The sequence below is a fragment of the Xenopus laevis genome, chromosome 3S (assembly GCF_017654675.1).
Source record: "Xenopus laevis strain J_2021 chromosome 3S, Xenopus_laevis_v10.1, whole genome shotgun sequence".
NCBI lineage: Eukaryota > Metazoa > Chordata > Amphibia > Anura > Pipidae > Xenopus > Xenopus laevis.
In genome coordinates, this window is record NC_054376.1 from 53,737,014 (window position 1) to 53,749,896 (window position 12,883).

Genomic DNA, 12,883 nt, shown 5'->3' on the forward strand with positions numbered 1-12,883 from the left:
ATTCAAAAGGGTTGCAACCAAACCCAGTCCAATCTCTCTCTATACAAACAGTGCCAGGACTGAGAGAAATTACCTGCTTCTTTAATTTCTTCCGGAAGTACTCATACTTTCTCTTATAATCCCTGGAGTAAGGCACAGCCTTGACAAAGTAAGGAGATTGAAACAAAAACATCAAATAGTCATTCAAAAAAAACATAATAATTGCTATGTGCTGTATAACATATAAATCTGCATTTGGGGCAATGCGAGCAAACATTAGAGTAATGTAATGAAGAAATATAAGATCTAATATATGAAATGGAAAAACAAGTTATAAGAAAGCATTTCTTTAATAAATATTCCCTTTTTTTACCCAAACAAATAATCAAAATACCCAAGCACCTAAGCCCAAATATTAGAGCTAATCACATTAATATAATAAAAGAGAATGTTGTTGTATGAAGTGGTTTGGTAATGAACGTGAAACTTACCGGTCCAGTTATTGCTACAGTTTGTAACCGAGGATCCTCCCACTGTGTTTGTTTTGTGCCTAAAACAAATTATATTTTGTTTTAAAAGTAATTTACAGTAATATTTTGGCAAGTAAGATCAGAAATTGGCTTACTGTGATCAATGTAAAATACCCTTCCATCAGTATGACTTCTTTCTTCCCATCCAGGCTGTAAGAAATCAGAAACACTATGCTTATTTTACATTCTATACTGTACTTTTGGTCAGAGAAGCCTGGAAAGAATGCAGTGGAAACCTTCCTCCAAAAAGCCAGGGAATCAACAATTGAGAGAAGTGGCGATATATTTTGTAACATAGCTTGCTGCAGTGACAAGCATGATACATTAAGAAGATATGAGTAACTTGGTCTTCGGGAGATGTGGGCTGACACTTTAAAAGACAAAAAGCAGCTTCACATAGTACATCCTATTACCAGCACACCTCAACATTCTACAGTAGTCCTATGGCTGCCACATAGCAGTGCCACAGAATCAAGTAAGAAGTATTGATGAGGAAAATAATCATAGCAGTGATGCTTCAATGTTTCCTAGTTTTTTAATAAATTGAATATTTAGTAACTGAAATGGGATACTGTATAGATTAATTTTGCCTGTGTCCGCAGCAGTAATATTATTTTATACAAAGCAGATGGAGATGGCAGCTTTCTTTGAAATCACACACACATGTATTTTAAACATTGTTATTCACAGTATCTGTAAAGTGTAACATGTTAGAGTTATAAAAATAATAATGCTGAGTTTGAAAAAAACTTACAGGCAATGGTCCCAGATCTGATAGATCTATGGGTGGCTTTGGTCTGAGCTGTACTGGAATCTTCAACCTTGGGTCTTCCTTTTTTAAATAAAAATAAACACAGGTCAAGTAGCAAAACTATATCAGTTTTAGCGTTGGATTGCACTCAATTTCCGTTTTACATGATCATGAAAAATAACAGGTTAGTGATGGCAAATCTCTACTCTCATTCTTTAGATGTTTGTCACTGGCAAAACAAAAACTATTTGTTAATTCTACCTGACTAGGAGCTGGAGTTTCTTGAACATTCTATGCAACAATCTCACCTAAACAAGAATACACATTTGTGTGGGAGATTTTTTTGGATCACATAAGGAGACAGTACATATTGTTGCTTTATTGTGATAATTAACAGAATAGCATATGTATGTATGTAAAACATATATATATATATATATATATATATATATATATATATATATATATACACATATATACAACATATTCGATATGCTATTTTAAAATGTTGGAAATCCAAGGTGTGGATTGGGAGTGTAAGCACGTGCTATAATTTTTTCAAAACAAATAAAAAATAGTATATATATGCAAAAATACCCATGTGGTTGTTTTGGTTACATGGTTGATATAGAATGGCTTTCCACTTGGTGCATGGCGCACTTCCCACCCCTTGGGGAGAAATCCTTGCTCTGTTTTGGATAACTGCGCAGATTCACTGGTTGTCCTTTGTAGCTGAAGAATGGCAGGAACATTATGGATAGATGAAGGCTGAGAAGTTTCCATGGGTCCCTTTTAAAAAAGCCAGCAATTAGGCTTATGGTATATTTGGCAGTTTTCCACCAGCAAAACAATGCCTGAACATAGATCTACCATCTGTCATTGGCTATAATGGAAAACTGTCTGACACCACAGGTATAGATGGGTTTTGGCATATATCTGATTAGTAGTGCTTTTTAATACATTTCATTCTTAAATCTGTTTAATGAAAATACTATGAGATGAATGTAAATTATGACTGACTTTCCCTACCTTGTGTAAAGTAGTTCTTTTCTACTTTTATCTCCTCCATGTGAATCATTGTCAAGTTAAATATTGAAAGAACCATCGTGGTTAGGGTAATACGGGCTATAAAAGGTTGAAGAACCCTTCAGAATGCAAGTAAAGCCTTCTAAAAACAGCAAGTTAAAAAATATTAGGCTTTAACCATTTGGGCTTCTTATACCTTGATGGTTCCTTGGCTGTTCTTCAAGTCCTACCCTCTCAGCAGACATGCTGTAATATTTTGAGAGATCTAAAGAGGTTGAAACTAGCTGTCTGCAAATCTGGATATATGGATAACGAGTCACTTGCAAGTGTGATATTGTTTTAGTAGATACTAACCGTGCGAGCAAAAAGATAAACGAGGAAGTGGCTTCTATCATTTAAGCCACAAAAAATTACTGAATGTAAGACAAGGGCACATACTCTAAACATCTCTGGGGTACTTTGTTGCTGGAAACACTAATATTACTCCAAATACTGCAGAAATGACATGCTTGTTTTTCTCTCTGACGATATCAAGATTAAGGTCACTGTTAAACATTCAAGGGAATGAGAATGATACCTGTACTATAGGCTTTTCCCAAGTAGTAGTTCTGCTATTGTGATCAATGTAATATGATCTTCCTTTATCATCTTGTTTTTCTTCCCAGCCAGGCGGTAATCCTGAAGATGTGGGTAGTAACTGGAAAAAAAAAAAGAAAAAAGTAAATTGGAACCTGAAACTTGGGTGTTTAATATTCTTTTAAAGTGAGCTCAATAAATGTTACAAAACCGTCCAATCAGCACTGTTCACACTGTGAACATAAACATATTATGTGAAAATCTCCATCTGTCTTGGTTACAACACCTTTAATGAGTTGATCACTACTTTTTAATGTTGCTAATAAGATCCAAAATGTTGGCCAATCACCGTTTCTGTGAAAATACCAACCTTCTATATTTTTGTTTTTAGTGTAACGGAAGTATACCCTCTTGTTCAGCATGCATTCATTGAATAGAGTTTGCAATGAACATACTGCCCCCTCCGTCCCCTCAAATACATCCCAATATATTTTTGAATAAAAAACATCTCATTATGCAGAAAGCTTCTTGGTGCATTGCTAGCTTGTTTGACAAGTATCACCTATTCATGAAAAGGGGGTTTATTGTTCCTTTAATAACATTGGAATCAAGTATCATTTTACCAGTAATGCTGATAGGGTAAGGCTAGAAGAAAACGAAGGCAATTGGTACTACCTGTGTAAAATAATTAAAGGGGATGTTAAGGCAAAAAAGAATTCACCTACTGCTTTTTCACCTAAAAAGAAGCATCTTTTGAATTTTGTGGTCATTGCATCCCTGCTTAATGGTTTAAAAGTTATTGGTGAGCACAACTTTCCCATGTTTGTTATAGTTTACACAGGGGCAATGGCCAGCCCCTTGTTGTAGCTCCCACCTTTTCCAGCTAGTCAGGTGATCCCAGTGGTGGCCAAGTTTGAACCTAAAAAGCAAGTGAGCTGCAGATAAAACTTAGTCCCTGTGTAAAATGTATAATAAAGTAATAGAATTCTTAATGAAAGTTAAGTGTAGGACTGGCGAGACCAGGGATGTCCCAGTGTGGGCCTCTGGTGTCCCAGTGTGACACTGCATGTTATACTAGTTTAGCCTCAACCAAGCAGAAGAGATATTTCTGCAACAAAATAAGCTGACATAACTTTAGATATGTGTTTTATTTACAAAGAACAGCCATCATAGGTCCCAGACATATTATAGAAACTGTATGCTCTGTTGGGAGATCTCAAATGTTTTCCCAGTATTTAACTGAACAATATAATATGCCCTTATTATATGCATGAAGAGGTTTCCCGCAGAGCTGCTATCTAGCTACTGTAAGGCAGCTACTGTCATCAACAGAGCAGTAACACATTTAATGAAACCAAACTCATTTGATTTAATTTCTTCCAGTAAGTAGTATATAATACAAAGCATTATGGGAGTGAAAGAATATAATTTCTAAATATCAGAGAGGAAATGAAGTTTGATAAATGTAATATAGTAATGAAATCATGCATAATGAAACAAATATAACCTTACAACTGGTAACGTAGGAAGTTCTTCTGAAGTATATGACTGCAAGCTCTCTCTTCTGTTGGAATGGACCTTTATAAAATATACGTATCATTTTAATCTATAAATTATAGGACACTTTTTCACAAGTTTATTTAATAGTGAGAATCTTCTTATTCAATGTGGAGTAGGAACATGCCCATAAATGGTAAATCCTTTATAGAAATATATTAATTCACATAAGCCGTATATGGAAGCTATATGGAATCTGTGTAATGTAGATATATTATGGATTAATAACAGTCTTAAAAGCAAGTGTTCACAAGCAGCTGCTAAAGGGGAACTAAACCCAAAAACATGAATTGATAGTATTTCTCTGAGCACTTTCTTTTCCTATTTTTAGACTGCTAATATTATGTTTTTGGCTCAACTTCAGGGTTAATGGGATACTGCAAATGTGTAGAAAATGCAGATAGTTATTGTTGCTGACCACTGAAGAGACATTTTCAGCTGAAACCTGCTATTACTGGTCTAAATTTGAAAACCTTGAAGTCCCTTGTTCCTAGAAAATGTAATCTAGTAATCAGGAAAAAAATGTAAGAACCATTACCATATGATTACCTGATCCAACTGTGTAAGGGTCAGGGCACACAGGCAGATTCAGGGAGATTAGTCACCCGGCGACAAATCTCCTCTTCTTCGGGGCGACTAATCTCCCCGAACTGCCAACCTGCCTTAAGTAACTGCCAGTAACTTTGGGCGACTTCAGAAAACGAATCGTGTGGAGTGCCATCCCGCCGGCAATTAACATTTTAGCCGGCGGGAAGGCAGGGGAGGCATTTCGGGGAGATTACTCGCCCCGAAGAGGAGGAGATTTGTTGCCAGGCGACTAATCTCCCTGAATATGCCTGTGTGCCCCAAGCCTAAAAGGGGGATTTCAAGGTTTTTTTGTCCTGTTTTTTTCGCCTACAGGGCAATCTATTTCCTGCATGCAACAAAACACTTGAGTGCCACAGCTTTATATAGTAGAGAACACACCTTCCTCATATTCCCATTGTGCTCTACAGAGTACACTATCAAATCAGTTGAAATTAGCATACATGAAAGGACTGAACTGACAGGAATGATACCTATGGGCAATACACTAACTAACTAACTGGCACACAGATATTAGCCCAAGCACATATAAGCACGGCTGCTAAAGCAAACCACATATATAGGCACAGAGTCAGTGACAATCTTTAAAGAAAACAGGTGAGCACAGACTATCATGGTTTTCTTTCAGTCTGTGTAAAAAAAAAAAACATTTATATTTATAAGGTCACATAGTGTTTATGCACCTTTTTTTTTACATAAACCTAACTGAATCAGCTCATGTTAAAAAAAGGGGGAGGAATATATTTTCCTTAATAATAATGGCAAATGGTGCTTTTGATATTGTGTCCTTGCATCACCCCATTTACTTGTATGGCCATTACTTGCAAGCTCGGTAGCACAAATTTAAAAAATTTTTTGCCCTGCCTACTAGGCTAGTGACAAACATATCCATACACATCTAAGTTGAATGACATGAAGGGCTTATTAAGATGGTGAAACATTCTTACAATTTATTCTGTGACTAAAGCTGTATATAAAGGCTAAATTGTTTCTTCACCTTTCTCACAATAAAATATATTTACATTTTGAATCATGTCATGCTGTAATTCAAAGTCTAATTATAAACAGAACTGCCAAAAAGCACTAACTTGATGAATAAAACAAAATGAAATACAAAGTGGGGATGTATTTGAAAGTAAATAGGGAAGTGTTTTTTATGTCACTACAACCTTATTAATAGGCAAGCAGTTTCTATGCTATACAAAGCAGTCATCTCTGTCTGTAAGAATCAGGATTGGTTTAGGGATATGGCTGAATCCCAGCACTTTTTACAGGATTTGTATCAGAATGAATGCACAAAGAACATAAAATCAGGTTGAGGCAGATGAAGCAAAGTTGTAAGGAGACAAAGCTTGCTTATTACCACCACTAACTCAATATATAGTACAATAATGGGTATCCATATACAAAAACAACTTTTAGAATTGTAAATGGCAGAGAAAGGTAAGCATTTAAGCAAAATTGTAATATAAATGGAATGTTTGATATAATGAGTAGCATACAGTATGCACTGCAAGCAGACCTACTACTGGTTTTCTTTGTGTATGCTTCTGGTCATTAATCAAAGAACTGAAAAGAGGGTAGACTCTCTTCTTTAGAATAGGCTTTCTTTTTTTCATCTAGATTTTTTTACTTTAGCATTTGTAATATATGATTTACACTGCACAACTTTTCCAAATTAACTTGGGAATAAGGAGCTAAAATGAAAACAGCTTTGGAATAGCAATATTGTTCAATTAGTTAAGTGATTATAATTAGTATTTTCATCAAACTGACTTACAGTGGAAGAGTTTTGTCTGCTGTGAGGCATATTCCCAGAAATGTTAAGTCTTATGCTAAGCTCTTCTGTTATTTGTGCTTGGGCATCACTGTTTGTTGCAGATCGTTGCTGGGCATTCTGGTTGCTATATACTGTTGTTTCATCTTCTGTAATAATTTCCCAGCCCTAAATAAAATACATATTGTACATGAATAAACAGACAAAGAAGCATGTTACAAATGCATGAATGTAATTTGCTCTACCTCTGGGAAATCTCTGCTTTCTGTGGCTTCTGTTGCTTCACAGATTTGCCTCCTTGTTGTGAATGCATGATGATGCTGTTCTTCCAACTGAACATTTCTGCTCTCATTAGCTGCAGTATCTTCTCTGCAAACATATTTATAAGGTGCAATTCAGCTATTGGAGTAGTGAAGAGATTGTGTAGCAGTTAAACCAAACCAGTTTTGCCCTCAAATTTGTAAACAGGTAATTTATTTGCTATGTATGGATTTTAAAAGTGAAGTTTATTTTTAAATCAACATATGGTATAATATAGATTGTAGGGAAGCACCGAATCCACTATTTTTGGATTCGGCCGAACCCCCGAATCCTTTGCGAAAGATTTGGTCGAATACCGAACCGAATCCAAACCCTAATTTGCATATGCAATTTTGCATATGTAAATTAGGTATCGGATTTGGTTTGGGCAGGCAGAAGGATTCGGTCGAATCTGAATCCTGCTGAAAAAGGCAGAATCCTGGCCGAATCCCAAACCGAATCCTGGATTCGGTGCATCCCTAATAGATTGGCCTATTCTAAGCAACTTTTCAATAGTCTTCAATATTTATTGTGATGTGGCTCCACATGGGGCAGAATCACCCTGGAGGGATCAGTTTTATCATCTTTTTATTGTCTTTCATTCTTTTTTATTCTTATTTAGACCCTCTACTACTCATCTACCAATTCTGAATTCCAAACGTTGTCTGGTTGTTGGGATAAATAAAAAATAAGTGTGGGCAGATAATCTGTAAAATTTACAAAACCATACAGTAGCCTATGATTAAGGGGTGTTCTTTTCTCTTTATTGGTTTTGGGCAGATAATCTAACAAAAGTGGCAACATTTGCACTAGGATTGGTCAGAGATGTTTCATTTAGGATACTAAAGTGGCATAATCAGAATGATGTATCCATGAGTAATTAAAATCATTGTTCAATAAAGTGAGCAGAAATATTTGAAATGCACCTCCATATAAATATATAATTAGGAAAAGAATGGAACTCACTGGAAATAAATGAAAATGAAAAAAAATTAATAAAAAACTAAAAAAAATTTCCAACCCCTTCCTTAAAGAAGTACTATTCAGACTATAAATGCACACAGTATAATATCTATCTGGGAAAGTCCTAGATGGGAAGTATTATTAGAAAGTTAAAACAGAAGTGAACACTGGGCTGTGTCAGATCGTGTCATTTATTTCAGAATTGTGTGCTCCCCAAAGGGCCTTATGCCTTTAGTTTTACATACCACTTTGTAGCACAGCCCACTTTTGTGCCTATTTTCTACACCCTTCTAAAGGTCCAGGGTGCAGTCTTGGCCCTCACAAATCATTTGCCTAATTTCTGATTTGTATGAATACAGTTACAGTGAAGTGAGTTGAACTAATACAAAAGAGGTTATTTTTCGCTAGACATTTATGCTATCTATATATATATACTATATATTATGCTATAGAGGCCTTATGTACAGCATAAATAACTACACTGTCCTAGATGAGGCGATGATAAATTGCTACTGAACTGCTTCATGATTAAACAAATCGAACAGCTGCAGCAAGTACACAAAAAAGTCAATGTGATGTTGATTAACACTTCACACAATTAAATGGAAACTATTTTCATGTAAACCACATACTGCATAGTAGGCCTTTGCCACTGTGTTCTTCTGTACTGATGACTGACATAATAAGTTCTTCCAAGAATATCCTGTCTCTCTTCCCATCCCTGAGGTAGTGGGGAAATTTCTTGTTGCTGTTGAGGTTGGCAAGATGCATCCGGTTGGTCCAGTATAACCCAGCCAGGCTAGAAAGATAAGAAACAAAATTGTATTAATTATATGGTTTTAGTTACACTTAATTTGTAAATCAGCTGAGAAATTTAAAGAACATTGTCTGCAATTAGTCAAGTCAAGAGTCAAGAGTGAGTTTATTGTCATTTCATTCATATACATTTGTACAGTACACAATGAAACGAAACAATGTTCCTCTAGGACCATGGTGCTACACACAACATAGATGTACCAGACAACAGACAAAAAGTGCAAAAATATGCAACTCCTGCAAGACAGGACAGCACAGTGCAGAGACAGGACAAGACAGTGCACACACAGCAGTTGTAATATGTTAAGTAAATAATGCTGAACGTCAGACATGATGGGTGTATCATTGTGACATGACAGTAGCAAGATAGGCAAGCTTCGGTACCTTTTCCACATGTCAGGAGTGTGAACAGTGAGTGTGAGGGGTGTGTTGGATCAGCCACAATGCTGGTGGCTTTACGGATGCAGCGAGTGGTGTAAATGTCCGTGATGGAAGGAAGAGAGACACCTATGATCTTCTCTGCTGTCTTCACTATCCTCTGTAGGGTCTTGTGCTCCATGACAGTGCAATTCCCAGCCCAGACAGTGATACAGCTGCTCAAGATGCTCTCGATAGTCGCTCTGTAGAAGGTTTTGAGTATGGATGGTGGGAGATGAGATTTCCTCAGCTTGCACAGGAAGTAGAGGCACTGTTGGGCTTTCTTGGCTAAGTAGCTGGTGTTGTGGGACCAGGTGGACACCAAGGAATTTGGTGCTTTTGATGATCTCCACATTAGAGCCTTCGATGTACAGTGGCAGGTGATCACTCCTAGTCTTCCTAAAATCAACAACCATCTCCTTTGTTTTGTCTACATTGAGAGACAGGTTGTTGGATCTGCACCAGTCTGTTAACCTCTGCACCTCCTCTCTGTATGGTGACTCATCATTATTGCTGATGAGACCCACCACGGTGGTGTCATCAGCGAACTTTATGATGTGATTTGTGCGGTGCTAGCTGCACAGTCATGTGTCAGCAGAGTGAACAGTAGAGGACTAAGCACACAGCCTTGAGGGGCTCCGGTGCTCAGTGTGGTGGTTCTGGAGATGATGTTTCCAATCCTGACTGACTGAGGTCTGTCGGTTAGGAAGTCCAGAACCCAACTGCAGAGGGAGGTGTTCAGTCCAAGCAGGCTCAGCTTTTCTATCAGATGCTGAGGAATGATAGTGTTGAATGCTGAACTGAATCTATGAACAGCATTCAAATGTAGGTGTCTTTTTTGTCCAGATGAGAGAGGGCCAGATGGAGGGTGGTGGCAATTGCATCGTCTGTTGAGCGATTTTGACGGCATGCGAACTGTAGGAGGTCCAGTGCCGGTGGCAGCAGGGTTTTGATGTGTTTCTTGACAAGCTTCTCAAAACACTTCATGATCATGGTGGTGAGTGCCACAGGATGGTAGTCATTGAGTCAGGACACTGATGACTTCTTTGGCACAGGGACAATGGTGGTGGTTTTGAAGCACTTCGGGACAGTGGAGGTGTTCAGGGAGATGTTAAAGATGTCAGTGAAAACATCTGCCAGCTGATCTGCACATTCTCTTAGCACTCTTCCAGAGATATTGTCTGGTCCTACAGCCTTCCGTGGGTTTACTCTTTCCAGAGTCAACCTCACGTCAGCCACCATCAGACACAGTGCCAGGTCACTAGGCAGAGTGATTGTCTTCCTCATTCCTGTGTTGTTCTGTGCTTCAAACCGTGCATAGAAGTCGTTCATCGCATCTGCAATGGAGGCGTCACTGTCACAGGCAGATGGTGTTGACCTGTAGTTTGTGATAGCCTGGATGCCCTGCCACATGTCCCGTGTGTCGCCATTCTCCTGGAAGAAGCTGTGTATTCTCTGAGTGTATGCGCGCTTAGCTACTCTGATGGCACGGGAAAGTTTGGCTCTCGCTGTTTTCAGGGCGACTTCGTCACCTTCCCTGAAAGCAGAGTCTCGGGCCCTCAGTAACACACGTACCTCTCCAGTGAACCACGGCTTCTGGTTGAGGCGTGTAGTGATGCACTTGGAGACAGTGACATCATCAATGCACTTTGTGATGTAGCTGATTACAGATGACGTATACTCATCCAAGTTGATGTAGTCGCTGTAGTCGCTGTAGGTTGCAGCCTCCCTAAACATGTTCCAGTCAGTGCACTCAAAACAGTCCTGAAGAGCAGTCATGGCTCCTGCTGGCCATGTTTTCACCTGCTTCAGAGCCGGTTTTGAGTGCCTGACGAGTGATCTGTATGCTGGAATTAGCATAACAGAGATGTGGTCTGAGTATCCGAAGTGTGGGCGGGGGTCTGCTCGGTACGCACTGGAAATGTTTGTGTAAACCTGATCCAGCGTGTTTGGCCCTCTCATAGCAAATTCCACATGCTGATGGAATTTAGGGAGCACTGACCTGAGATTTGCATGGTTAAAATCTCCAGCGATGATAATCAGTCCATTTGGGTGTGTTTTGTATGTCCATGATAGCGCTGTACAGCTCCCAGAGTGCATCTTTGGTGTTCGCGCTGGGAGGAATGTAAACTCCAATAATATGAATGGAGGCAATCTCACGGGGTAAATAAAAGGGTCTGCACTTCATAACAACAAACTCCACCAGCGGTGAGCAGTGGCTGGACACAAGCACAGAGTTCCTGCACCATTTTGTGTTCATGTAAACACACAGGCCACCACCGCGATTCTTACCACTCAGAGCAGCGACTCTGTCAGCAATTAAACAGCTATAATATGTAGTCTCTGGCATGCAACTAAAGGGAAAATAAACCCCCATCTTGACAAGATATTATTCAGTTGGGCTTATGTAGAATATAAATTTGAATGCCTAAAAATATATTTTCTTTTTACACAGACATACTTGATTCTACAGACTACTCTGACTAACCATTTCCAGCCCACTTAAGCTTACAGTGTAATCCAACCCCTTCCTCACGTATGCCATTATGAAGCAATAAATTCCCTTTGCTTTCTTGAGTGTAAAGTGCACAGGTTCTCTGGAAAGGAGGTCCCACAATCTGTCACTTCAAAATTTTGTTTGTTTCCTTTCAATCTGAAGAATCAGGTATGTCTGTGTAAGTAAATGCACTTAAAATTATTTCTAAAAGTTCAGAATATTTATGTACCTTTTCCACATAACTGACATGTCAAATGGGGGTAAGACAGCCTTAATAATGCTCTTGTTAACTGAATACAGAAATATATACTACCCTGTAAATGGTTAGACAATAAGATAATCTGATGTAGGGGTTGTGATAAGAAAATTGTAATATATGTAATAAATATATGTATTTGTTAATTACAGAAACTGTGTACATAATTTACCTCCATCTCCTCAGCCTGCTCTGCGTCATCTTCCGATCCATTGTTTTTGGGTAAATATGTCATTTTTAATCTTAGGTTTCCTTTGACTCGTGATTTGTGGCTGTAAAAAAGATTTGTATTTAGAATATAGCATATATAAGTGGTGAATTAACATTTTAGCTTTGAAAATACACATTTAATTAACATAAATAGAGACTGGCAGATGACTCAGGAGTGGGTTTCCAGCATGCAGGAATTACTATAACGAGGGCCTATTTCACCACCTTTATATGGAAAATGGGGTAAGATGCACAATATGCATGTTAAGGGTTTAGTACAGCTTCACAAAATATATTATTTTAAATGGGACAACTGCAAATACTGAAATCCTTAATATGAAGCATTGGGTAATCAGTAGTTTTCTAATGTTCATTAAAAAAAACTCTTTTGAGTAGCACATTGACATATAATATAAATATTCTGCAGTGCAATACTCAGGACCTAACATCCTGAACTTTTTTCCATAGCTCCCTATTTTTTGGGCTTCAACCCCCTGACACAACACAGCCAATTAGGAACACTGGAAGCTGGGTTGCTGCCCACCACTAAGAAAATCAGGCTTGCTATTGCAAGTTGCAGGCAACAAATAATACAGTGTGTCATTGCCCTTCCAACAGAGATGTCTGCTTTAAGTTAAAGTGG

General features: G+C 38.2%; 1 protein-coding gene across 3 annotated transcripts in view; it reads right to left on the reverse strand.

Annotated features, from left to right (window-relative positions):
- nedd4.S (NEDD4 E3 ubiquitin protein ligase S homeolog) overlaps positions 1 to 12,883 on the reverse strand; it is an 83,168-nt gene that overhangs the window by 24,007 nt on the left and 46,278 nt on the right. For 2 of the 3 annotated variants that reach the window (XM_018255458.2, XM_041588311.1), the window contains 11 exons: positions 12,203 to 12,302; positions 8,677 to 8,843; positions 7,027 to 7,150; positions 6,785 to 6,949; positions 4,375 to 4,440; positions 2,864 to 2,983; positions 1,858 to 2,049; positions 1,264 to 1,341; positions 605 to 659; positions 471 to 529; positions 74 to 139 (listed from right to left, as the gene is read on the reverse strand). In XM_018255458.2, the coding sequence (XP_018110947.1) occupies positions 74 to 139; positions 471 to 529; positions 605 to 659; positions 1,264 to 1,341; positions 1,858 to 2,049; positions 2,864 to 2,983; positions 4,375 to 4,440; positions 6,785 to 6,949; positions 7,027 to 7,150; positions 8,677 to 8,843; positions 12,203 to 12,302 (1,192 nt within the window). The remainder of the gene's footprint in view (positions 1 to 73; positions 140 to 470; positions 530 to 604; positions 660 to 1,263; positions 1,342 to 1,857; positions 2,050 to 2,863; positions 2,984 to 4,374; positions 4,441 to 6,784; positions 6,950 to 7,026; positions 7,151 to 8,676; positions 8,844 to 12,202; positions 12,303 to 12,883) is intronic. The other variant, XM_041588312.1, reaches the window with a different exon arrangement.